Source organism: Capronia epimyces (genome assembly GCF_000585565.1).
Source record: "Capronia epimyces CBS 606.96 chromosome Unknown aczIQ-supercont1.5, whole genome shotgun sequence".
Lineage (NCBI taxonomy): Eukaryota > Fungi > Ascomycota > Eurotiomycetes > Chaetothyriales > Herpotrichiellaceae > Capronia > Capronia epimyces.
In genome coordinates, this window is record NW_006912908.1 from 1,594,326 (window position 1) to 1,616,461 (window position 22,136).

A 22,136-nucleotide genomic window follows, 5' to 3' on the forward strand; every position below is an offset into this window, starting at 1 on the left:
ACTGGCAGCAGCTGTGCAGGCACAGCAGGTGAAACCCGCGATTACGTCACACGCTAAACCCGCGCTCACTGAGTCAGAACAGCAATATTAGCGAACGGAACGGCCGAGGAGGCTTCCATTTGCATCGGGCCATGTCTGTGGGTGGTGCGAGCGGGGGACGATTTACTTAATTGGAGGCCAGCAGATGACCGGCTGGAAGGAGTGCCTGATTGAAGTCGGGTGGGCCATAACGATGGAAGGGCATGGACCAGTCGCGCCTGCAATTCGCTTATAAATCAATGGTACAACAAAGCCAGCTGGTAGTTTTCAACTTTCGCCACAATCTCACCCTGGCCCACGAGCGGTTTTCCTCCACTCAGATCGCACGTCGATCGCCAGGCTGTAGGGCGAAGAAAAAACGCACGCCAGGGGTGCCAGGCAGGATTACACAGGAGAGGACTTCAGATCCGCGCGCGGGGCCGGGTGGCCTGAAGTCAGGTACTGGACGACGGAGGTAGTCGAGCTGAGGGCCTGCCAGTAGAAGGGCGGGCTGAGATAGCGTACTCAGCGACTTTATCATGACCTCTTGCCGGGGTGTTTCTAGGCCCTTGGTTCTCTCTGGCACACCTGGGCAGTTAACAAATGGTAGCGGGGCTCACCGAGCATGGCGCATTCGGCATTGGGCCAGGGGAGTCAAAGTTCTGAGGGCAACCTACAGCAGCCACTATGGGCGCTGTGCTCAACTGGAAGTTGGGCTTTAAGCGTGCCGCTTGGCGGGCAGTGCACCTGCAGAGCAGATACCAGTACGGAGTGGTCGTCGATAATAATGGTCCTTTTCGGTGACGAAGGGAAACGACCGTCGCCGAAGGTGTTCCCTATTTTCTCCATTTGCACTGATTCTCATCTTACTGCTCCCTCCATTCTATTGTTCAGTTGCCTCTGGACCTATTACCGAGTTCTCCCAGTTCTTCCGCAATCCTCGCTTGGCTGAACAGGCTCTTTTCACTTACTCCGTACACGCTCTGGCTTGCACCTAGTCTTCTTGTCGGTCGTTTGTGACTGCCCCGCCTGCCGATTCCGCACCCTTCCTTCCTGCCACCCACACGCTGTCAACTTCAATTCATTTCATTCCAGTCTTTCGTCACAATCAACCGGCCTATCGACCTCTTGCTTGCCTCTTGATACTGCTCTCCTCCGCGGTAAAGAGAGGCATTGCTTCAATCCCATTACATCAGCTCCGCCACTCGCGTTGCTGAAACCTCGATCGAGTCGTTTGCTGCTGACCTGGTCGATCTTTTGACCGCACGCCGACGTCTCGACGGGTGACATCTTCCAATCAATGTCGCATCAGCCTAGTGAAGGCCTGTTCCTCTCCCCTGATCAAGAAGAAAGCCTCATCGCGGCGCTCAACTACAATCAATCCCCGCCTGATAAATCGGCCTCGGCAAGCTGGAAACTGACCTCACAATATCCCATTTCCACGCCAACCATGTCAAGTGCTCCAGGATCGGGCAATCTCGACTTCAGTGACGACAGTCCATTTCTCGATTTCGACCCCGAAGTCGACCTCGGCGATGAGAACTATGAATTTGATGAGGATAGCCAGATGATTGGCGAGATCCCTGGCGACCTACATGACAAACGAAAAAGCGTTGAGGGAAAAGATGAGGACGCCGAAGGAGGAGGAAAACGACGGGAAAGTGAAGACAAGGCGGCAAAGAAGCCAGGCAGGAAGCCTTTGACTTCCGAACCCACTTCTGTAAGTCCACCGTGACCACCGCACCTATTGTCCTAACACGGCCAGAAACGTAAAGCCCAGAATCGTGCGGCGCAGCGCGCCTTCCGTGAGCGCAAGGAAAAACATCTCCGAGATCTAGAAACCAAGGTAGAAGACTTGGAAAAGGCTTCGGAGTCTGCCAGTCATGAAAATGGCCTTCTGAGGGCGCAGGTGGAACGTCTACAAGTCGAGCTGAAGGAATACCGAAAGCGGCTTTCCTGGATCAGTACCAATGGCCTGACCAGGCCACAAGCAACTCTGCCCCAACAGGGACGAAACTCGACTGTCAACAACCACAATGACTTCCAATTCGAATTTCCCAAGTTTGGCGATCTCCCACCCGTGTCTGCTACAAATCTGTTGAGCAAATCCAGCCCGCAGACACAGCCGACCGCGAAAGCGAACAGGGCCGCAAGCATTCCAAGTGCGAGCTCCACTCCTGCAAATCAAGATGTTACTACCCGTCACTCTACCTCAAGTTCGCAAAACAAATCTGCACGACTCGGATCTCTAAGCCAGTCGCCATTGACCAACACGCTCTCGGCGTCCCCCCAACCTCAAACTCAGAAAATAGATCAACCAGGAGGTGTGGATAGCTTGTTTGGGCTCTTCAGTCCCTCTATATTGGAAGCCAGTCGACACGCTTCCTTGGGTGGATACTTTCCGCAAAATACTCCCAATCCTTCCACTCAAAACAATCAAGGGAGCCTCGACAGCGGGAGTCTAGGTCATGTCCCTGCACCCTATTCGAACTCTAGCCTCTCAAATTCCGACTCTCCAAGTTCATCGGCAGAGTCTCACAACGCCATTTCATCAATCGGCACTTCCCCCGAGCCAAGTTTGAATTCTCCAGCCAACAAGCATAATGAATACAGCCTCAACCCTATTAGTGAGGAAGCCCACCTCCCGTTCGGCGGTAAGGACTATCTTTGCGAACAATTACAGCAGGCTTGTGGCTGCGCGGAGGATCCAATACCTCCTATCCTGAACGTGTCTAACGTCAAATCGTTAGGATATGCTACCGACCCAGGATTCGATGTCAACGGCATCAATTGGTTGGCGCAACAAAACAATAACAGCTTTGATCCAATCCTGTTCAGCGATTATCGCGAGACACAGGACAATGTTCTGTCGCAAGACTTTGGATCCTTCTTCAATGATGCTTATCCTCTTCCTGATCTGGGCAGTCCTCTGCACAATTACAACGACGTTGCAGCTGATCACCCTGCCAAGAATGATTTGATGCAACAGATCGAGATCACCAAGAATGGCACAGATGAAGTTGTGCCCAATAACGACCAACCAATGACCTGCAATAAAATCTGGTTGGTAACCAAACTGGCAGACAATATACCGCTTGCTAACTTTGTTCTCTCTAGGGACCGTCTTCAATCCATGGAGAAGTTCCGAAATGGCGAGATCGACATTGACAACCTCTGCAGCGAGTTACGGTCGAAGGCCAAGTGCTCCGAGGGCGGAGCTGTGGTCGACAAGAAAGATGTTGATCAGATCCTAGGGGGTGTGAAGCCAACAGCTTCCCCAACGCTCAGGATATGACACGAAGTAGACTCTCGGGGGGCAATGCGGACGGGACGTTTTAAGGATTTATGATAGCAGAAAACGGGAGGACATGGGCAAAAATCTAACTGATATGCGCCACCAGGCTATACGCGTGGTCACAAGGAGTTTATGGTTGCTGGACGTCTGAATCTGTCTTCTCCATGTACCATCTTTCTGCGCCCACACTATGCGCGTGAGTTGCAACGCTCATTAGGGACTTCGGGAGATGGGTCGTTGGAAATATCCGGCTGGAATGCCACCTAGCATACATCATATATCTCAAGAATCACTGAATTCATCCACTCAGCCCTTCTTCACTGCAATTTGCCATCGTGGCCACAAGTGTAAGCCCGACCCTGGACGTGCTGGACTGCTGGACGGACGGCGGCGAAAGGGGCAAACGCGCTAACCCCGAAAGGGAAAGGTGGTGGCCGACGCCGCGAGCAAGTTGCTTTCCCTTCCAGTTCCCCCAGCCGGTGAAATTCAGGTAGACGAGATTCATACCGTCCATTTCAACTCTGTACCTTTCAACTTCCGCCCCATCGCCAGAGTTTCTCTGCGCTTGACTACTTGAAAACGTCGCCGCCAGATAATTCTACTCTGACTGGTGCCCATTCTAATACTAATCCCGCCTGATTGTTGTCTGTTTTGCCTACAGCCGCCAAACAACTCCTTGCCTGCGCCTTACCTACAAAATCAGCCCCGTCACGCCCGGCATAAATTCTCTATCACTCATGGCTTCAGTAAGTCTCAGCGCATGCTATCTCCTCCAGACTACCAGCCCCCTTCTTTGGTGTCATCTCGGCGTGCACAGATGGCCGCCACAGCCGTGTGAAACAGCTCACGCTCCGGCTAACATGCCAACAGCCACGACCTCAGTTTCCCAGTCAAGGATACCTACCGAACGGAACCAACGCTGGACCAGCTCCTGGAGCCCAGGCTCTTCTTCCCAACAACGGCCGCATCATTCAGTCGGGTCCTGTTCGGGTTCTTTGCATTGCAGATGTTCGAGGTGAGTTTTTTGGCGCCTTGTCAAGCGCACCGAAATCTAACTCAGAAATTCAAAGGCAACTTAAAATCTCTGAATGAGCTTGCCAAAACCGCGAGAGCCGATTACATCCTCCACACCGGCGACTTTGGATTTTACGACAACACCTCTCTGGAGAGAATAGCCGACAAGTAAGGATATAGGTTGTACAACTCGAACCGATCATGGCTCACCTCTACTTCAGGACTTTGAAACATGTCGCCCAGTATTCTCCTCTCCTCAGTGAAAATGTCAAGCGCCAGATTACCCAGCCTGCACCCCCGCGACCGATCAAACAGATGTTCTCACCCGATCAACTTCCTCTGTCGGAGCTACCTCTTCTCCTCAACAAGCAGATAACTCTGGACGTTCCTGTATACACTGTCTGGGGAGCTTGTGAAGATGTCAGAGTACTGGAGCGCTTTCGATCAGGCGAATACAAGGTGGACAACCTCCACATCATCGACGAAGTTAACTCACGGTTACTCGACATTGGTGGAGTGAAGCTGCGACTCTTGGGACTGGGTGGTGCGGTCGTCATTCACAAGCTCTTCGACAACGGCGAGGGCAAGACGTACATAGCCGGAGGCCAAGGGACAATGTGGACGACGTTGCTGCAGATTGGTGCTCTCATCGACACAGCAAACCGTGTCTATGATCCGTCAGAAACACGAATCTTCTTGACACACGCTTCACCTGCACGGGACGGGATACTGAACCAGCTGTCAGTGACACTGAAAGCAGACTTTTCAATTTCTGCAGGTCTCCATTTCCGATACGGCAGTTCGTACAACGAATTCTCGGTCAACCCGTCATTGGACCACTACCGAGGCAAGCTAGCCGCCTCCAAGGCGTCATTCCAAGATGTGTGGGAGACGGTGAAGCTGGATGTTGAGCAAGCGGTTGATTCCAATGCCAGCCACAAAGCTCTACTCCATAGCGCTTTGGAGATTGTTGAAAAGATGCCGAGTACCGCAAACGGAGGAAACCCTTTTGGCGGTCCTGTTGGAGGTAGCCCAGCTGCTGGTCAAGTGGATGAGAGTGCTTTCAAGAACATGTGGAACTTCAATCTCGCGGATGCCGCTTTTGGATACCTGGTCCTAGAAATTGAAGGTGGCCGCATCGGGACGGAAATGCGTGCGCAAGGCTTCAACTTTGCTCACCGCGGCAAGCCTGGTCCCGCTTCATCGCTTCCTCAGCCTTCCGCTGCACCAGCGGCCGTTCCTCCTGCATCTGTACCGACCGGCCCCGCTCAGAATCGCGGTCCGGCTTTCGCAGCGCCCACCCAGCCTTTCCCGCAACAACAGAAGCCTCCGCAACAGCAGTCAAGACCTGGTCCACCATCGCAGACGGCACCAGTTCCTGCCTCCAAGTCTGCGACTCCACCTACTACCGGCTCGCCCGCGCCGCCGGCAACACAAGGAAAGCCACTCACGCCCCAACCATCATCTACCGCTGTGCCGACAACCACCTCTGTACAGGCTAAACCTGCTACCCCGGCTACCAACGGAACCGGTGCAGAAAAGGCGAGCGACAATGAGGCAGCTAAAGCGAAGGCCGGGACCCCTCCAGTTACCAGACCCCCAAATGCTCTCTACGTCTCCTTCGCGGACAATGAGCAGCATGTCAAGGAATGTTTGGCTGAGGAAGACCGAGATAAAGTCAGATCTGTCGCGAGGATGGGCAATAAATTCAACAATTGGAAGGTGCAGTTCGAGAACCACGAAATTGCTCAAGCTGCTTTGACTCGAGCTCAGGCAGAAATCCAGAAGTTCATCCGACCTGGAAACAAAGGCCCCAAAATTCTATGGTTCGAAGATCGAGGTGCGTTCCATCATCGCGACAGTCACAGTCACAGCCAAGGGGGCGCAGGCACGTGGCAGGGCAGCGGCCGTGGTGCGTCCACGACAAGTACCGGTCCGGGTCGCGGAGGATACCAAAGTGGAGGGGCGAGCGATAGTGAGGGTGGACGGGGCCGAGGGGGATTCCGCGGGCGTGGTCGAGGTCGAGGTGATGATCGTGGTGGTCGCGGTGGCCGAGGGGGCGGACGAGGCAGCTTCCAGAACAAGGCCACTGAGGAAGCGTCGGACGTGAAGCCCAGTGAGCCGAAACCAAGTGAGTCCAAGCCTGCCGACTCCAAGCCCGCAGCCACCTCTGGAGACAGTTGAAAAGCTTGACTTTTGAGTTCGGCATTTGGCGGCGAGCGGTTGAACCCTTGACAGCGGAGATTTTCAGCGACAGGAAATGGTTTGTGCATTATGGGAGGCGCCATAGGATGTCAAAATAGGCAATCTTCGCTGGAGTTGAACAGGCTGAGGCCAACGCGTCATGGGAGAGATTTGGGGCTTCCGGGATTCATGGCTTTCTCTTCGACCATGTGTATTCTACCCTTGCTAGAAAAGACAAAATATGCCCTGCTGGTGGACGGGAAGAAAAGAGATATATGAACGTGCTTCGCCGTGCCGTCTGCGCTTTCCCATGACCCCGTCACATTCAGCCTGGGTAGAGTGCGATTGCTCTACGCTGATTGAGCGTCGACCGCATACTGGCTGCATCAATACTCTGGCATCTCAACTGCTGATTTGAGGGGCGCATTCGTACAGCTTGCCACGTTGCGGGAGAAGATGCATGTCGTTTGTAGGCTCTCAAGGCCCCAGGGCCTCGTACATAAGCCGGGCTAAGGAGGCTAAGGGGCTAGGGTCCTTGGCCGGGGAACGGAGTGCAGGGGGTGGAAAAGCAAGGGGAGGTGCCAGTAGATTGGCTGAGGCTGCCTACTCCGTACATAAGATGGTGACGTGGGAGGATTGTACCTCCACGCCTGCAGCCACTTGCTTCGCTTTTGCCTGCTTGGGCATTCTGCAAACAAACCACAAACCACTCTCTCAACTGATCTTAGAGGGTCACCGTTCTCTTTGCAATTGTCTCTAGCATTTCTCTAAACCCTGCAATCCGGACCTCTGGAATTCTCTCGCCCTTCCGAACCTGGCTCTCGCCGTCCTCATTCGCCGCGCAATGCAATAGTCGACCTCCTACCTACGACGAGCCACACTCACGACGAGAGTCCCCGGTCCCCATCTCCCTTTTTTCACTCCTTCTTCACAAACCCGGTCGATGCACTTCTCCTCGACCGTCCTCGCGGCCTTGGCTGCTTTTTCCTATGTGCCTCTTACCGTCTCCGTCGCCACCCCTCTCCATGAAGCGGGACGATGCGCGATCCGTGGTCACTGCGGCAAACAAGGCTTCTTCGGATCTGATCTACCTTGTCCTGACAATGGGAAGGCCTCGTCTCCCTCTGACGTTGTCCGCCAGAAGCTCGTAGGCCTCTGCGGACCAAAATGGGAGGATACCGACGTGTGCTGCGAAGAGGAGCAAGTTGATGCACTAAACAAGAACCTGAAACTTGCAGAGAGAATCATCGCCTCTTGCCCGGCCTGCAAAGAGAATTTCTTCGACATATTCTGCACCTTCACGTGCTCCCCGGATCAGTCCCTGTTCGTCAATGTGACGAATATGGGCAAAGCCTCTAACGGCAACGATGTGGTCACGGAATTAGACAATATATGGTCAGGACACTACCAAAGCGGGTTCTACGACAGTTGCAAGGAAGTCAAGAATGGAGCAAGTGGTGGCAAGGCAATGGCATTCATTGGAGGAGGCGCCAAAAACTACACCGAGTTTTTAAAGTTCTTGGGCGACAAGAAGCTGCTTGGAAGTCCGTTTCAGATCAACTTTCTGGAAAAGCCGAGGTATGATGATCAGCAAGGCATGAAAGCAAACGATCCTCGAGTCTACGCCTGCAACGATACCGATCCCCTGTTTCGCTGCAGCTGCGTTGATTGTCCCGAAGTTTGTCCCACTCTGGAGCCAGTCAGCTCAGTTCGGTACTGTCACGTCGGAAAACTTCCTTGCCTGTCGTTCGCCATAATCATCATCTACTCAGTATGCTTACTGCTTCTCATCACGGCGATATCTGGGCATGTGGCATACCGCAGGCACAAACAGTGGAAGACCGAAAGACTCCAGCTGCTGCAAGATGCCGCCCCAAGTGATGACGAGGACGAGGGCGATCTTGTCCATGATGCCGGTCTCCTGGAGCGACCGCAACGAAACTACTACTTAAACCTGACACTCGATCGAGCATTCAATAAACTGGGCGGTTTCTGTGCTCGTTATCCTGCATTAACAATCGGGACAAACGTGGTGTTTATTGTTCTGCTCAGCCTCGGATGGCTGCGGTTCGAGGTTGAAAGAGATCCTGTCCGCTTATGGGTCAGTCCAACTTCAGACGCGGCTCAAGAGAAGGCATTTTTCGATGCCAACTTCGGTCCATTCTATAGGACAGAGCAAGCCTTCCTAGTCAATGACTCGGCTTCGGGTAACAGCACCGTGCTGACCTACGAGACCCTCGATTGGTGGTTTGACATCGAGGAACAGATATCACGCATGATGACCCCCAAGAACGGGATCACACTAAAGGACGTCTGCTTCAAACCCACAGGAACTGCTTGTGTGGTCCAGTCAGTTAGTGGATGGTTTGGTGCTGGCTTGACTAGCGACTGGAGAGAGCAGATTGAGCTTTGTGCTGCCCACCCCGGGGATCAAAGGTGCTTGCCAGAGTTCATGGATCCGCTTCCACCCGGCCGCATCCTTGGAGGCTACGACAGCCTCGACGACATCGCGAGCGCGAGTGCACTAATCACGACTTGGGTTGTCGACAATGATCAGCCCGGAACAGAGAGGGAGGCCCGAGCAGAAGAGTGGGAACGTACTCTCAAACATGATCTGTTGATCTATCAAGAAGCGGCCAAAGCTAGAGGCCTGCGCCTCTCCTTCAACACAGAAATCAGTCTGGAGGAGGAGTTGAATAAGTCGACGAACACAGACGCGAAGATTGTGGCCATCAGCTACGTGGTCATGTTCGTATACGCGTCGCTGGCGTTGGGCTCAGCCAGCCTCTCTCTGTCGTCTTTCCTCAGTAACCCTGCGAATGCCTTTGTGCAGTCCAAGTTCACGTTAGGTGTGGCGGGGATCCTGATCGTCTTGATGTCGGTCTCTGGCTCTGTTGGTCTATTTTCTGCCGCCGGGGTGAAAGTCACTTTGATCATTGCAGAAGTCATCCCGTTCCTGGTCCTTGCCGTCGGCGTTGACAACATCTTCCTGATCGTCCATGAGTTCGAACGCGTCAACGTCAGCCACCCCGACGAAGAGATCGACGAGCGTGTGGCGAAAGCTCTTGGGCGCATGGGGCCGAGTATCTTGTTGTCGGCATCGACCGAGACCGTCGCGTTCGCAATGGGCGCGTTTGTTGGGATGCCTGCAGTCAAGAATTTTGCCGCGTACGCTGCGGGTGCCGTGTTCATCAATGCCCTGTTGCAGGTGACAATGTTCGTCTCAGTCCTGGCGCTCAACCAACGACGCGTCGAAAGCCTCCGAGCAGATTGCTTCCCATGCGTGACAGTCCGGGGAGCCAATTCAGTCAGCATGCCTAGTGGTCACTTCTTTGGCAGCGACGAGGAGGGCTGGTTACAACGCTTCATTCGCAAACAGTATGCACCAAGCTTGCTGGACAAGAAAGTCAAGACTTTTGTCATGACTTTCTTCGTCACTCTTTTGGCTGCAGGCATCGCCCTGATCCCCAAAGTCCAGCTCGGACTTGACCAAAGAATTGCACTTCCATCGGACTCGTACATGATTCAATATTTCAATGATCTGTATGACTACTTTGGATCCGGCCCGCCGGTCTACTTCATCACACGCAACGTCAACGTGACCGAGAAGCACCACCAACAACAACTGTGTGGCAGGTTCACCACCTGTGACGAATACTCGCTGTCATACATTCTGGAGCAAGAATCGAAGCGACCCAATGTGAGCTACATCGACTCGGCTACTGCCAGCTGGATCGATGACTTCTTCTATTGGCTAAACCCCATCTCGGACTGCTGTCAAGATGAAAACGGAGAAACTTGCTTTGGCGACGGCGAATGGAACATTACCCTCGCAGGGATGCCCGAAGGCGAAGAATTCATCCAGTATGCTACAAAGTGGATTCATGCTCCAACCGGAGCAGAATGCCCCAACGGTGGACAAGCAGCCTACTCCAATGCGCTTGTCCTTGATACGAATCATACGGACACACCAGCCAGTCATTTCCGAACTTTCCACACGCCTCTCCACGGTCAGGACGACTTCATCAATTCCTATGCTGCGGCCAGACGAATATCGGATGATATTTCCAAACGCCACGATATCGACGTTTTTCCCTACAGCAAACATTATATATTTTTCGATCAATATAGCAGCATCATCCGCTTGACTGCGACTCTGCTATGTGTGGCTGTTGCAATTATCTTCGTCCTTACTTCATTGTTGCTCGGCTCTTTGCTGACGGGAGCTGTGGTTGCTGTCACCGTCGTCATGATTGTCGTGGATATAATTGGCGTGATGGCGGTGGCCAATGTATCCCTCAACGCGGTGTCGTTGGTCAACTTGGTGATATGCGTAGGGATCGGAGTGGAGTTTTGCGCACACATTGCCCGTGCATTCATGTTTCCTAGCAAGTCGGTCATGGAGCGAGCCAGGCATAAGCTCAGGGGGAAAGATCTCCGGGCCTGGACTGCATTGGTCAATGTCGGCGGGAGTGTCTTCAGTGGCATCACCATCACCAAATTCCTGGGGGTCGCAGTGCTGGCATTCACCCGGAGCAAAATCTTCGAGATTTATTACTTCCGCATCTGGTTGGCGCTTGTGATTTTTGCCAGCTCGCATGCCTTGATCTTTCTGCCAGTGGCACTGAGTTTCTTTGGCGGAGGCGGTGAGTTTTGGTCTGGGGTTTCATCATATGATCATGGTTGGACTGACTTGTGAACTATAGGGTACATTGACCCCGAGAGCGAAGGGGGTCTCGAGGAGGCCCTGGCGAGCCGGCGGTATCGGAGTCTTTTGCCCGACGACGACTACGATTCCGACGAGTAACAAAAGGTCGTTTCTCTGAGAGCAAGGGTTGGAAGATGGCATCAAATCAATGCTAGTGCTTTTTTCTTCTCTGAGGTCTACGCCGGGCCGGGGGCCATTCCATGTAGACGCATGGTCTACTGGTTAAGCAACTTACGTGGCGATCTTTATTGCATAGCTCATGATAGCGAAAATGTCTGGTCTAGCACTTTCAAGCCCGTCCGTCTGCTTAACACGTGTCTACCGAGTAATCTGCTAGCTACCGTCTCCATGAACCTCGAGCTGGTCAGGCAAGATCGTCCTCTTCCACGTCGAGGATGGCAGATCGAGGCCTGGCGCTCGCAGCATGCCGGAGGCGTGATGGCGTGCCGCTCGGGGCCGTGCCAGGTCTAGACAGCTGGGTCTGCGGGATCACAGAAGACGGTCTCTCGCGCTTGGCCTCCCTCACACTCCTCCGGGTGGCGGCCGACGAGGGTGGGACGGGACTCGAGCCCAGACCGACCGGTCTACGTTGGGTGCCACGGACCATGTCTTCGGCATCATCCTCTTCGTCGTCCTGATCGACATCGCTCGTGGCAATGTCGCGCTCTTGATTCCGTCGCGCGCTCTCGAGGAGCCGCTGCACCCGCCTCCTCAGCGCCGGGTTGGGCTTCAAGTCCGCCGCGGTCAATGGCAGGTTACACTCGGGACATTTGACCTGGGGCACACGCATTTGGCGCTCGCGCCGCGGCCTGTCCCGGCGGTCTAAGCGGTCAAGTTCGGCCAGCTGTTCAGGTGTAAAGGGGGCGTGGTCTTGAGCGGTTTCCAGCATGGATTGGATGGCCGACTTTTCGTACGAATGGTTGCACCTCAACGACGTGACCGGGTCGACGTAGGGCAGGAGCGTGATAGGGCACTTGATGCGGACTCGTTCCGACGCGATTTCGATTTCGTCGTCGTCGTCGTCGTCGTCGTCGTCATTGTCATTCTCCTCATCTCCTTCTTCGTCCCTTCCACTGTCGTGACGTGAGCGTTGTTGAGTCGAGATCAACTCACGTCCTTCTTCCGCCGCGAACCATAACCGCTCATTCGGCATGGGCGGCGCGGCTTCTCCGGGATGTTTTGCGTCGTACAGGACGCGGTAGAAGCCCTTGTAATCATTGTTATGTGCGTATCTCTCCGTCAGGGTCTTGGAGGCCCATTCCCGACTTTGCTCTTGCAGTGCAGCAGCCAGAAGCTCGTGGGGTGTTTCACTCGGTTGAACTGCAGTTGGCTGACGCTGGGTTGCCGGTTTACGTTCCCGTCCACTTGCATCGTCGTTATGCCCGTCGTCGGGACTTCGCCCGGTCGATTGGACAGGGGTGGGACTTGGTGTTGGCTGCGTCTGCATCTGCTGAGTCTCAGATGCAGCGTTGCGCGCCGCAGTCACCACATGTCGAAGCGCTGCAGGAAGACCTTCCAGCCACACCTGGTCGTCGATGATTGCGCGAATGCTCAGATCCATCTTCGCGGTCAGAGTCTCGACCTTTTGCTGAAACTGCTCGTGCGCCACTTCCGCCTCGTCGTCGTTGGTGCTTGTGTCTACATCGCCTCCATCTTCTTGCTGTTGCTGTTGCTGTTGCTGTTGCCGCCGCCGCGCCCGTTCCCGTTCGTGCCTGACTCTACGCTCGTACGCTCGGTCGTTGAGTTTGCCCGTCACTTCGGTCAGCTGGTCCACGGCCGTGACGAGGAAGTCGTGCAGCTTCTTCTCACGGACGCCCAGTGGTCGGTCTCTGCTCACTAAGTCCTCAAGCAAAGCCAGAGAACGATCGTCGAGGGGTGCGGCTAGGGGTTGGGGCTCGAAGGTGGTGGACGCCATAGGTGGGCTTGAATTGCTCTCGCTGGTTCTGTGGTAGCCTGTCTCGTAAATGCTGCTGGGACCTGAGTATGGTGTAAGGGCTATCTGCAGGGCATATTTAGGTGCAGGTGCAGTTGCAGGTTAGCTAGACCATATACCAACAACGCTTGACCTTATGACGCTTAACGACGCGTTTCTGTCTCTACTGTAAGGACCGCGTCTTGCTGGTGGTGTAATTACCCATTTAGCCACGGCAGGCAGGGAAGGTCTGCCGAGTCGGCTATTCCGTTCCCTACTGCTGTATAGAGCACTACTACTACCTTAATTTGACCTTCCATCTTTCCTCTCAATGCCGACGTGGAGGCTGTATGATGCAGATTGGGTAGATGTCTACCCAGGTAATGTCTATCATGCCGCGGCTGGACTCTAGCACCGGCACTCAGCCGGGGTGACTGCGTGGCTGCAGGATTGTCAGCCAACTCAATTCTCAATGGCTCAAATCTTGCCATACTGCTAAGCAGAAGTCGGACTTTAGGGTCAAATCACTAAATCAATCAGACCATCAGCCTCGATTGATCTCAAGGAGGCGCCACGGACATGGTCCTTGATTCGAGTCTGGGGTAAACTAATCCTTTGGCACCATCCTTGCCTGTTTCCATACTCAGCCTTGCAATTCAAGCTCCCACATGGCATATTGGGTCATAACCTCAGCTTGTCTAACACACTGCCAATCTTTGACCCAGGAGCTGGGATTTGCTACATGGAAGGTGTTGTTGTCTTGGGCAGGTGTCGTTTCAGTCAGTGATTTGCATTCTGTACAGAGATTCAACCCTGCCGGACATCGACATCCTAATCTGTGCGCATCGCCATCGCTCAGAAAAGGCACAAGGTGGGTGCTAAACACAGTTCAACTGCGGCAGTTTTCATTGAGGCAAAATCACCCTGCTGTGCGGTTCATGGCCCATTATGCTGACAGTACAACAAACAATGGTCGAGCAAGACTCCTTTGCACCAAGGGACTAGCATTCTGGTCCTGTGCCTCTTGCAGAGCTGCCAATTCGATGTCTTGTTGGTGTTGTTCAATATCGTATAACGGAGGGACAGATCCCGCACCTACGTTGTGAAGCACTACTCGGCGGCGAGTACGGAGTAGTGTGCGAATGCATTAAGCATGGACTGTAAGTGTCTCTCTTTTCTCCAAGGAATGTATCCTCCTGATGACTGTCTTTGGTCATCGAGCCTCTTTCCATGTCACTGGCATGGGATCTCTGCGAGTCTTCACTGCTCTCCTTAGCGTGTTTTGCTTCGTATATATAGCGACTTCTTCTTCTGTCGCAGTTCATCTTGCGTTCACCATCACGAATTTCTCTCCTCCTTTAGCCACGACGGCCAACCTCTTTGCACGACCCAAGACAGTACTACTTCAGCCTGTTGACACGCTCAGCTGGTAACTCTTGTCCATATCATCTCGTCGCCGAGCTGTCGTCGCCAAGCTATCGTCTTGAGGTAGCGCTGTCAGTCCAAGTTGGAGACTGGAACTTCTCAAACCCATTTCGTCGCCTTCTTCGCTCTTCTGAACACCACATGGTGATCGTGCGACTATTGATTCTTCTCAGAGCTGACTTCCGCGCAAACGAGCACATACATGTGGCGTGCCATCGGATCTCAAACATCATCTCGCTGCGTACAAAGCACATGGACGTGGCGTGCCATCCGATCTTAAAGCATCATCTCGCTGCTACTTCTTGAGATCGGTACAGAGCACATGCACGTGGCGTGCCACCGGCTTTCAAACATCATCATCTCCAACATCATCTCGCTGCTACTTGTTGAACTCGGTGCAGAGCATATGCACGTGGCGTGCTATCGGATTTCAAACATCATCATCTCCAACATCATCTTGCTGCTACTTGTTGAAATCGGTACAGAGCACATGCACGTGGCGTGCCACCGGATCATAAACATCACCATCTCAAAACATCGTCTTGCTGCTACTTCTTGAAATCAGTGCAGAGCACATGCACGTGGCGTGCCCTTGATCTGAAAAACCATTTCGCTGTCCCTTGTTGAGATCAGTGCAGAGGACATGCACGTGGCGTGCCTTTGATCTCAGAACATCATCTTGCCGTCACTTATTGAGACTTGCCCGTGGCGTGCCTTTGATCTCAGAACATCATCCTGCCGTTACTTGCTGGGACATGTACGTGGCGTGCCATCGGATCGCAAACATCATCTCAAACATCACCTCGCTGCCACCAGTTCAGGTCGCAAATTCAGAGATCGGTATAGAGGACATGCGCGTGGCGTGCCTTTGACCCTAAACATCATCTCCCTATTACTTGCTGAGACTTGTCCGTGGCGCCCAACATCATCTTCCCAGTACTTGCTGAGACTTGTCCGTGGCGCCCATCGGATCTCAAACATCATCTTCAACATTATCTCGCCGCCACCAGTTCACGTCGCCCATTTAGGGATTGGTACAGAGGACATGCGCGTGGCGTGCCATCGGATCTCAAACATCATCTCAAACGCCATCTCGCCGCCACCTGTCCAGATGGTCACTTGTGGAGATCGATACAGAGGATTATGAGCGAAGGTTTCAAGTGCATAGTCATGGGTGCAAATGTGTCCCAGCTTGACGCTGGTAATGCCAGCAGCTCTCAACAAGCAGAGATCAATGTGTCCCAGCTTGACGCTGGTAATGCCAGCAGCGCTCAACAAGCAGAGATCGACCAACAAGGTCCACCCCCTTCTCCCAAGCCGGCCCTTGGATATCAACGCCTTCCACCCATAGAGAGCAGAGAGACAGTGCAAGCCCAGACCGCCAAGGTTGAGGCATGGGCGCTGATCGACTTAGATGATGATCTCCAGGTGTCGGTTAAGGTCCATCCGCCAATGATTTCTGGCCCTATTACCACCAGTCCTATCGCGAAGCGTGCACCTCTTCCACCGTCGCCACCAGTGAGCAAGAAGCGCCGATTGCTCGCAACCCCCCAGGCGTTAACAATCGCGTCACAAGAGGCTAGCTCAGCCGCCGAGACTGTTGATGAACTGTGGAAGCAAAACAGACAGCGCCCCAGACTTGAGGCTCGTATGCAAAGCGACCCTAGGTCTGGACCAACCAATTTCACCTTGTACCAGGATGATGATGAATCCTCTTATCCCTGTGATGATGAAGGCTACTCTTCATACGTCCTCAGTCCCCCGTCCGATGGCAAAGAACTCACGGAAGATGAACGGGAAGAACAATTGGTTAAGAGATTGGCGACGCTTCAGCGGCCAAATATCATCTTGGCAAAGCCTGCTGCAACAAACGACGAATCTGGCAGCTCTGTTCAGGAATATGATGAGGAATATGCCGTGGGGGAGGCCAGGGAGTGGATGCTGCGAGAGCAACAAGAAGCTGTCGACAGGAGCAGAATGCTTCGGGAACGAAACCTGGCACGGAGACAGCGGGCAGAACCGTCGGAGAACCCGGTAACTACCACCGCGGAAGTGGAGGAGCGCCAGCAGCAGCAGCCAGCCTCACCGACTGGGGAGGCCAGCATAGATGGCGCCTTTTCAGATGTTTTCTCGGCCGGCGAGCACCAAGACTCCAACATGGAAGAGCTGTCAGATATTCCCATGCGACCCATCTTACAGAAGGCCAAGTCCAGTGCCAAACATGGAGACACATTGAAGTACGTTGTCCGTCAACCAAGCCAGCATGTGAATTTAACTAACCATGGGGTATAATAGAGCACACCGCAACAGAGCAGATCCAGATGCCATCAACCCTGCTTCACGAATTGCCGCTGAACAATATCGAACACAAAGTCGCCATCTGAGCACTCAGCAGCAGCAGCCTCTGTCATCCCACCCTCGTGGTTCCAGCCTAGAAGAAAGAGAATCGCGACTGCGTGAACTTACCACCAAAGTCAACGACGGCACAAGAAATGCTGTGAACAACGCGAGATCTCCAAGATTGAACAGTCAGTTCAGTGGGGATGAGTTCCGGTCTAAGCCAGCACCGGCGGGCAGAGCTACAGAAACACCTCCAGCGATTCGCTCTGTCAGCACAGCGAAAGCGCCGAGAGAAACGACCGCGACCTTGCAAAGTGCAAGAATCAACCCAGGGTCGGCAGCGAAGCGTTTGTCCGGGCTGGAAATGCTTTCTGCGAAACGAGGAACCGGCGCCAACCCAGACAAACCCAGAAGCACGGCGACACCATCCGGCCCAAAGAAAGGATTGACGCTTCCAACAAAGTTTGATTCATACGATGAAGAGGAGAAGCAGGTCATTGTCGAGCACGAGATAGCCAAAGAAAGAAAGAGAGACCTAGAGATGATCGAGAGGGTCACTCTGGCTATCGCACAGCTACGATGTCTTGGGAAATTCAGCGATTTGGACGAGAAAGAACTTCTTGAAGTGAGGAAATTCATGTCCATCGTGATCGACGACGGTAAATGCGCCAAGCTGAAGCGGCCTCGAATTCAAAACATCCGCGACAACATGAGGAGAAGAGCAATGGGGCATGACGAGCCGAGCGAGGACGATGTCGCGATCTGGATGAGGAGAGTCTTCAGAGGTTCGGATCTGGACGTGGTCAAAACTAAACTGGGAAAGATCGGAGAAGAAGTCGCAGAACTGGCCTCTCTCCGCCATGAATTCTCCGCCAAACGACACAATTCGAGAACTAGGGAAGACAAGAGGAGGAACAGGGAGAGGAAGCAGGTCCGGTTTGCGCAAGGCCAGGCACAAGACCCAGATACCGACACCCGCAGTCGCAGTCCCAGCCCCGCCAGATCGCGCGGACACCCCCAGAGGGGCGGGAATGCCACTGAGAGCAAGCGGCTGGCGCAATATGCACAACAAGACCAGCTTCAGGAGGCCCTCACGGCCAAGCTCAAGCTTTTCGACAAGGCAGCAGCGCGGCAGAGAAGCCAGGCCATGGGTTTGCCCAGCGGTGATGCCAGTCCTTTGCAGCATGAGCAACACGCGCATAGCGACAGTGAAAGCGAAGAAGACATTGGTGCACAGTTTGTCTATGGCGCTGGACAGGATACGCCACAAAGAGCACCATCAGCGGCGCCGTCGGCATTGGCATCGGCACCAGCAGGACCAGATTTCACGGCCACGCCTTCTTTTCCCATGCCAACACAAGAGGCTCACCTTGTCCAGGACATCGAAGAGATCAACCGCCTAGAAGATGCTAGGCAGATCCGGAGCGGAACACACGCATTACAACGTTCTACACCACAGGCCACGACGCCGGGCAACCAGCGCTTCGATCCAGAGCTGTTGAAGCGGATGCAGAACAAGCAGGTACAAGAGCCTCGGGAGCCAGCCACCGATCCAGAGAAGTCCATCGATCTGGAGGAGTCCATCGACACTGCAGAAGTGGTCGTGGCGAGTAGCGATGTCACCGACACGGACTCGTCAGAATCATCCCAGGATGAGGACGAGGACGGGGACGGGCACGAAGATCGCCAGCAGGTCCACAAGTACACGGTCATGGGCGCCTTCGCCGGGATAGACATCTACAAGGATGCCGACGAGTACATCTTCAAGTCGACCTACAAGCCTGATAGTGCGAAGGCCTTTGTGGGCAAGGTCATCGAGAGCGTCCTCCGGCAATTCCCTCCTGCAGGTGGAATCGATGCCGGCCACTGGTCTCTGGACGTGGTATACCGGGAGGGCCTGGTCGAACAGCACCTGATGGTCGGAGAAGACGGGACGGTCGAAGCGAGGGTGTGGATGGAGAAGAAACTCGTCAGCCTAGGCAACAAGGCCTATCGCGCCGCAAAGACACGCAACATCGTCCAGCACAAGTTTCTCTTTGCCGTGTATTGGGAGAAGACCGTCGCGCCGGTGACCTCAACTGCCGAGAAGGACGACGAGCAGCACCAAGAACAGCATCACGTCGACCCGTCTCCCGCCGAACCTCCTCCTCAGCAAGACGAAGCCGACATTGACCTCTTCGGCGAGGATCTGTCTGAGCCTGTATCTGTGCCCATGCCCATGTCCGTTGTCAGCGCCATTCCGACGAACGAAATCCAGTATTTCACCACTCCCGTCCTAGCCAATCGCCACGCCAAAAACATCTACATGGCATGGCACGCGACCTTTCTGCCGGGCTGGCGAAACGAAGGCTACCGGCGGCTCGAGGACGATGCGGTCGAACAGCAGTTGAAGGCCTTGGGGTCGTGGGGTCTCTGGAGCCGCGAAGAGAGCTTCGAACGGGCTGGAGAAGGGAGTGCGAACGCCAGAGTAGAAGAAAAGTTCAAGGTCTGGGTGCGAAGGATCGAGGTCTTTGGGCCAGGAAATTGATCGTGACTATGACGGTTGCCTGCCAATACTTGGTTCACGTGGATTCGATTGATTCGGATGGGTGGGATGGGGATGGGGTTGGAGATGGGAATGGGGATGAGGACGGAGATGGGGTTGAGGATGAGGCTGGGGGTTGTTGTTTCCTTTTTCTGCTTTCTGCTTTCTCCTCGTTCTGCCCCCTTTCTCTTCTTCGCGTTTTGCCTGTGTTCCTTTTCTCTCTTTTCTATGGTTGAGTCGCTTCTGATCTCTCGCAGTCTTGTCATTCTCCAATCCTTCATTCCTGCACGCTCAGAAAGTCATGCGCATGCCACAGCCCTCGAGAAAGGGGAAGGGGAAGGGGCGGGGATGAATAGTGGGTGGTGGGTGGTAGGGGTGGGAAGGAGATCTTCGATAGATGAGATTCTTGATTTTTTTCTTTTTCAATGATTCTTCTTTTTCTTTTTTTCCCTCTAGTATTCCAGACTTCAAGTATACACTACGCTCTTGGATCCCCATCCTCACCCGGTCCGTAGTTACTTGGAGGGGTGTTGTATGCTAACATCCACATCCACATACACATCCACGTACTCTTCACTCGGTTCCTCACAGACAACGAGGTACCAAACAGACCAGACCAGACGGAGGCATGGTGGATTGAATGGGACAGAGGTTCAAGACACGAGCCACGCGACACGAGACACGAGCCACGAGCCACCGAGCCACCGAGCCACGAGCCCCTAGACGAGGACGTACTGTAATTTTATTTGGCGGACGGAGTGATTGGTGATCGGTGATAGGTCTTACAAGTAGTAATTGATTGTCTTACTGTATGTATGTATGTATGTAGACTGGTATAAGTATGGTAGTGGTAGTGGTAGTGGTAGTGGTAGTGGTAGCCAAGGTGCTGCAGAGGAAACAAGGAACGCTCATTCGGATCGCAATACTCGAGTAGCTGGCTGGCTGGCTGGCTGGCTGGCTGGTTAATTTCATTCAATCCAATCCAATCCAATCTACCTCTATCTCTACCGGCAGAACTGAACCAAGTGCGCGGAGGACTGTATATACCTACCAAACGTACTAGAGGGACGAACAGGAACAAGAACAGGAACATGAACAAGAATAGGAACATCAACACGAACAGGAACATCAACAAGAACGGCACATGGTCACGGCCATCGGTAGCCATGTATATATATATGTACATGTAATCTAATTAATACTATTTGAATGGACCCCCAGCCTTTTCGTCTATCGGCATACCATTAATATTACGCTTGCCTGCAGTTGACTCGGGAGCATGCATGAATGAGTGAATGAGGATACTGGGTCACCGCCCTGAGACTATATAGAGTGTCTGGCGCCGGTTGTTGATGTTGATACAGCGAACCCTGGTGTGCAGTGTACGGAGACGGACACTAATATGATGCCCATGAATGGCCTGAAGCATCGGCCTGGAGGCGAGGGCCGTCGACAAGGTCATACTGCAGGGAGCTGGATCTATCAGTGGTAAAAAGAAAGCGAAGCGACAACAGCGGTTACTCAGCAACAACATGCTCTGGTATGTCTGTCTCTTTCCTCTCGTGTCTATGTAGCAAGCTGCGGCTTCGATGTGGAACTCCTGTTTCGTCGACATAGCCACTTTGATGACCTTCCTGAATCCTGACCTGTCTTGCTCTTCGGATACCACATGGTGACGAAGAGGCGAGGTTCAGTCTTCCCTATCAGGGTTCTAGAAGGGCCGAGACAATGCGTCTTCTCCGGAATTGTTGGGGAAGCTGTATATGTTGTGCAACCACACCGGCATCGCCAGCAGATTGATGGCCCACAATGGAGGTCAAGGTGACGATCTTGCACACCAACAACTGGCAGACCCAACTTCCATAGCGGTAGGGGTGGTCAAGGGAATGTGCAGTCAAATGGCAGTGTCGTAGAGGGCTCCCCATAGTGTCACTGTGTTGAATGGTTGATTGGTGTGGTAAGAGGTCAAAGCTGCGAGTCTATGATGAGGAGCAGCCTGTGACGATGTCTTCTAACTCTTACACTGCTTTGTGGCCTTCGAGCTTCCGGAAGAGGATAGAATCTCGTTGTAATGGACAAACTGAGAACACTTTCTCATATCCATGGGAAGGGTGCAGTGGCTTCGAATGATGCACGTTGACTTAAGGGTTGGACCCTTATGTTGTCGAGGGCATGGCTGATTCTAGTTCTCCACAATGATCGGGGTCAGGGGGGAGAGAGGCTTTCATTCACTAACGTCGTGTTGCTGAGCCGGTGTGAGGACCTGGCATCAAGCACCAAACGATGGTGAGCTGTTCGTGCTCTAACCTTCCAGGAGGCCGAGCCATCCAGTATCATCCACGCGGCAGACGCCGATCACCCTTAGACGGATGAGCTGGAACCCTGAGTCAAGCGGGGTTGAGATATGGAGATGGGAGTATGTTCTTACTTCAAGGCTTGTTGGATTGACAGCTGACATGGGGTCAAGTGTTGTAACGTTGCACGGACAGGAACACCAGACTCAAAGGAGAGAATAGTGTACTATTGAAAAATCCCCAAGACTCCACGAGTCCCCTTGTGGACTGGAGTTCTGCTGGGGGAGTGCGCAACCATGGTGTACAGCAGTAGTAGTGTGGTAGGTTGAGGTGCACTGTAGGTTCGTCTGTTGGCGGTGAGATGAGCAAACACACTTTCACATGTCAAACAATGGCATGCATTCAAACGAACCAAGACCACT

At 53.6% G+C, this 22,136-nt stretch overlaps 6 protein-coding genes across 6 annotated transcripts; 5 read left to right on the forward strand and 1 right to left on the reverse strand.

The window, feature by feature from the left end:
• Positions 1-1,318: 1,318 nt before the first annotated feature.
• On the forward strand, positions 1,319-3,313 carry A1O3_06529 (uncharacterized protein; the record flags this gene model as incomplete). Its single annotated transcript, XM_007736648.1, has 2 exons — positions 1,319-1,738; positions 1,784-3,313. The coding sequence occupies 2 exons, from the start codon at positions 1,319-1,321 to the stop codon at positions 3,311-3,313; spliced, it is 1,950 nt and encodes a 649-aa protein (XP_007734838.1).
• A 737-nt stretch (positions 3,314-4,050) lies between these two features.
• A1O3_06530 (uncharacterized protein) lies at positions 4,051-4,499 on the forward strand (the record flags this gene model as incomplete). Its single annotated transcript, XM_007736649.1, has 3 exons — positions 4,051-4,059; positions 4,209-4,328; positions 4,374-4,499. The coding sequence occupies 3 exons, from the start codon at positions 4,051-4,053 to the stop codon at positions 4,497-4,499; spliced, it is 255 nt and encodes an 84-aa protein (XP_007734839.1).
• A 29-nt stretch (positions 4,500-4,528) lies between these two features.
• On the forward strand, positions 4,529-6,511 carry A1O3_06531 (uncharacterized protein; the record flags this gene model as incomplete). Its single annotated transcript, XM_007736650.1, has 1 exon — positions 4,529-6,511. The coding sequence occupies one exon, from the start codon at positions 4,529-4,531 to the stop codon at positions 6,509-6,511; it is 1,983 nt and encodes a 660-aa protein (XP_007734840.1).
• A 943-nt stretch (positions 6,512-7,454) lies between these two features.
• Positions 7,455-11,318, forward strand: A1O3_06532 (uncharacterized protein; the record flags this gene model as incomplete). Its single annotated transcript, XM_007736651.1, has 2 exons — positions 7,455-11,157; positions 11,218-11,318. The coding sequence occupies 2 exons, from the start codon at positions 7,455-7,457 to the stop codon at positions 11,316-11,318; spliced, it is 3,804 nt and encodes a 1,267-aa protein (XP_007734841.1).
• Positions 11,319-11,583: 265 nt separating this feature from the next.
• A1O3_06533 (uncharacterized protein) lies at positions 11,584-13,134 on the reverse strand (the record flags this gene model as incomplete). Its single annotated transcript, XM_007736652.1, has 1 exon — positions 11,584-13,134. The coding sequence occupies one exon, from the start codon at positions 13,132-13,134 to the stop codon at positions 11,584-11,586; it is 1,551 nt and encodes a 516-aa protein (XP_007734842.1).
• A 2,592-nt stretch (positions 13,135-15,726) lies between these two features.
• On the forward strand, positions 15,727-19,423 carry A1O3_06534 (uncharacterized protein; the record flags this gene model as incomplete). The annotated part of the gene is made up of 2 exons (XM_007736653.1): positions 15,727-16,793; positions 16,852-19,423. The coding sequence occupies 2 exons, from the start codon at positions 15,727-15,729 to the stop codon at positions 19,421-19,423; spliced, it is 3,639 nt and encodes a 1,212-aa protein (XP_007734843.1).
• Positions 19,424-22,136: the final 2,713 nt, after the last annotated feature.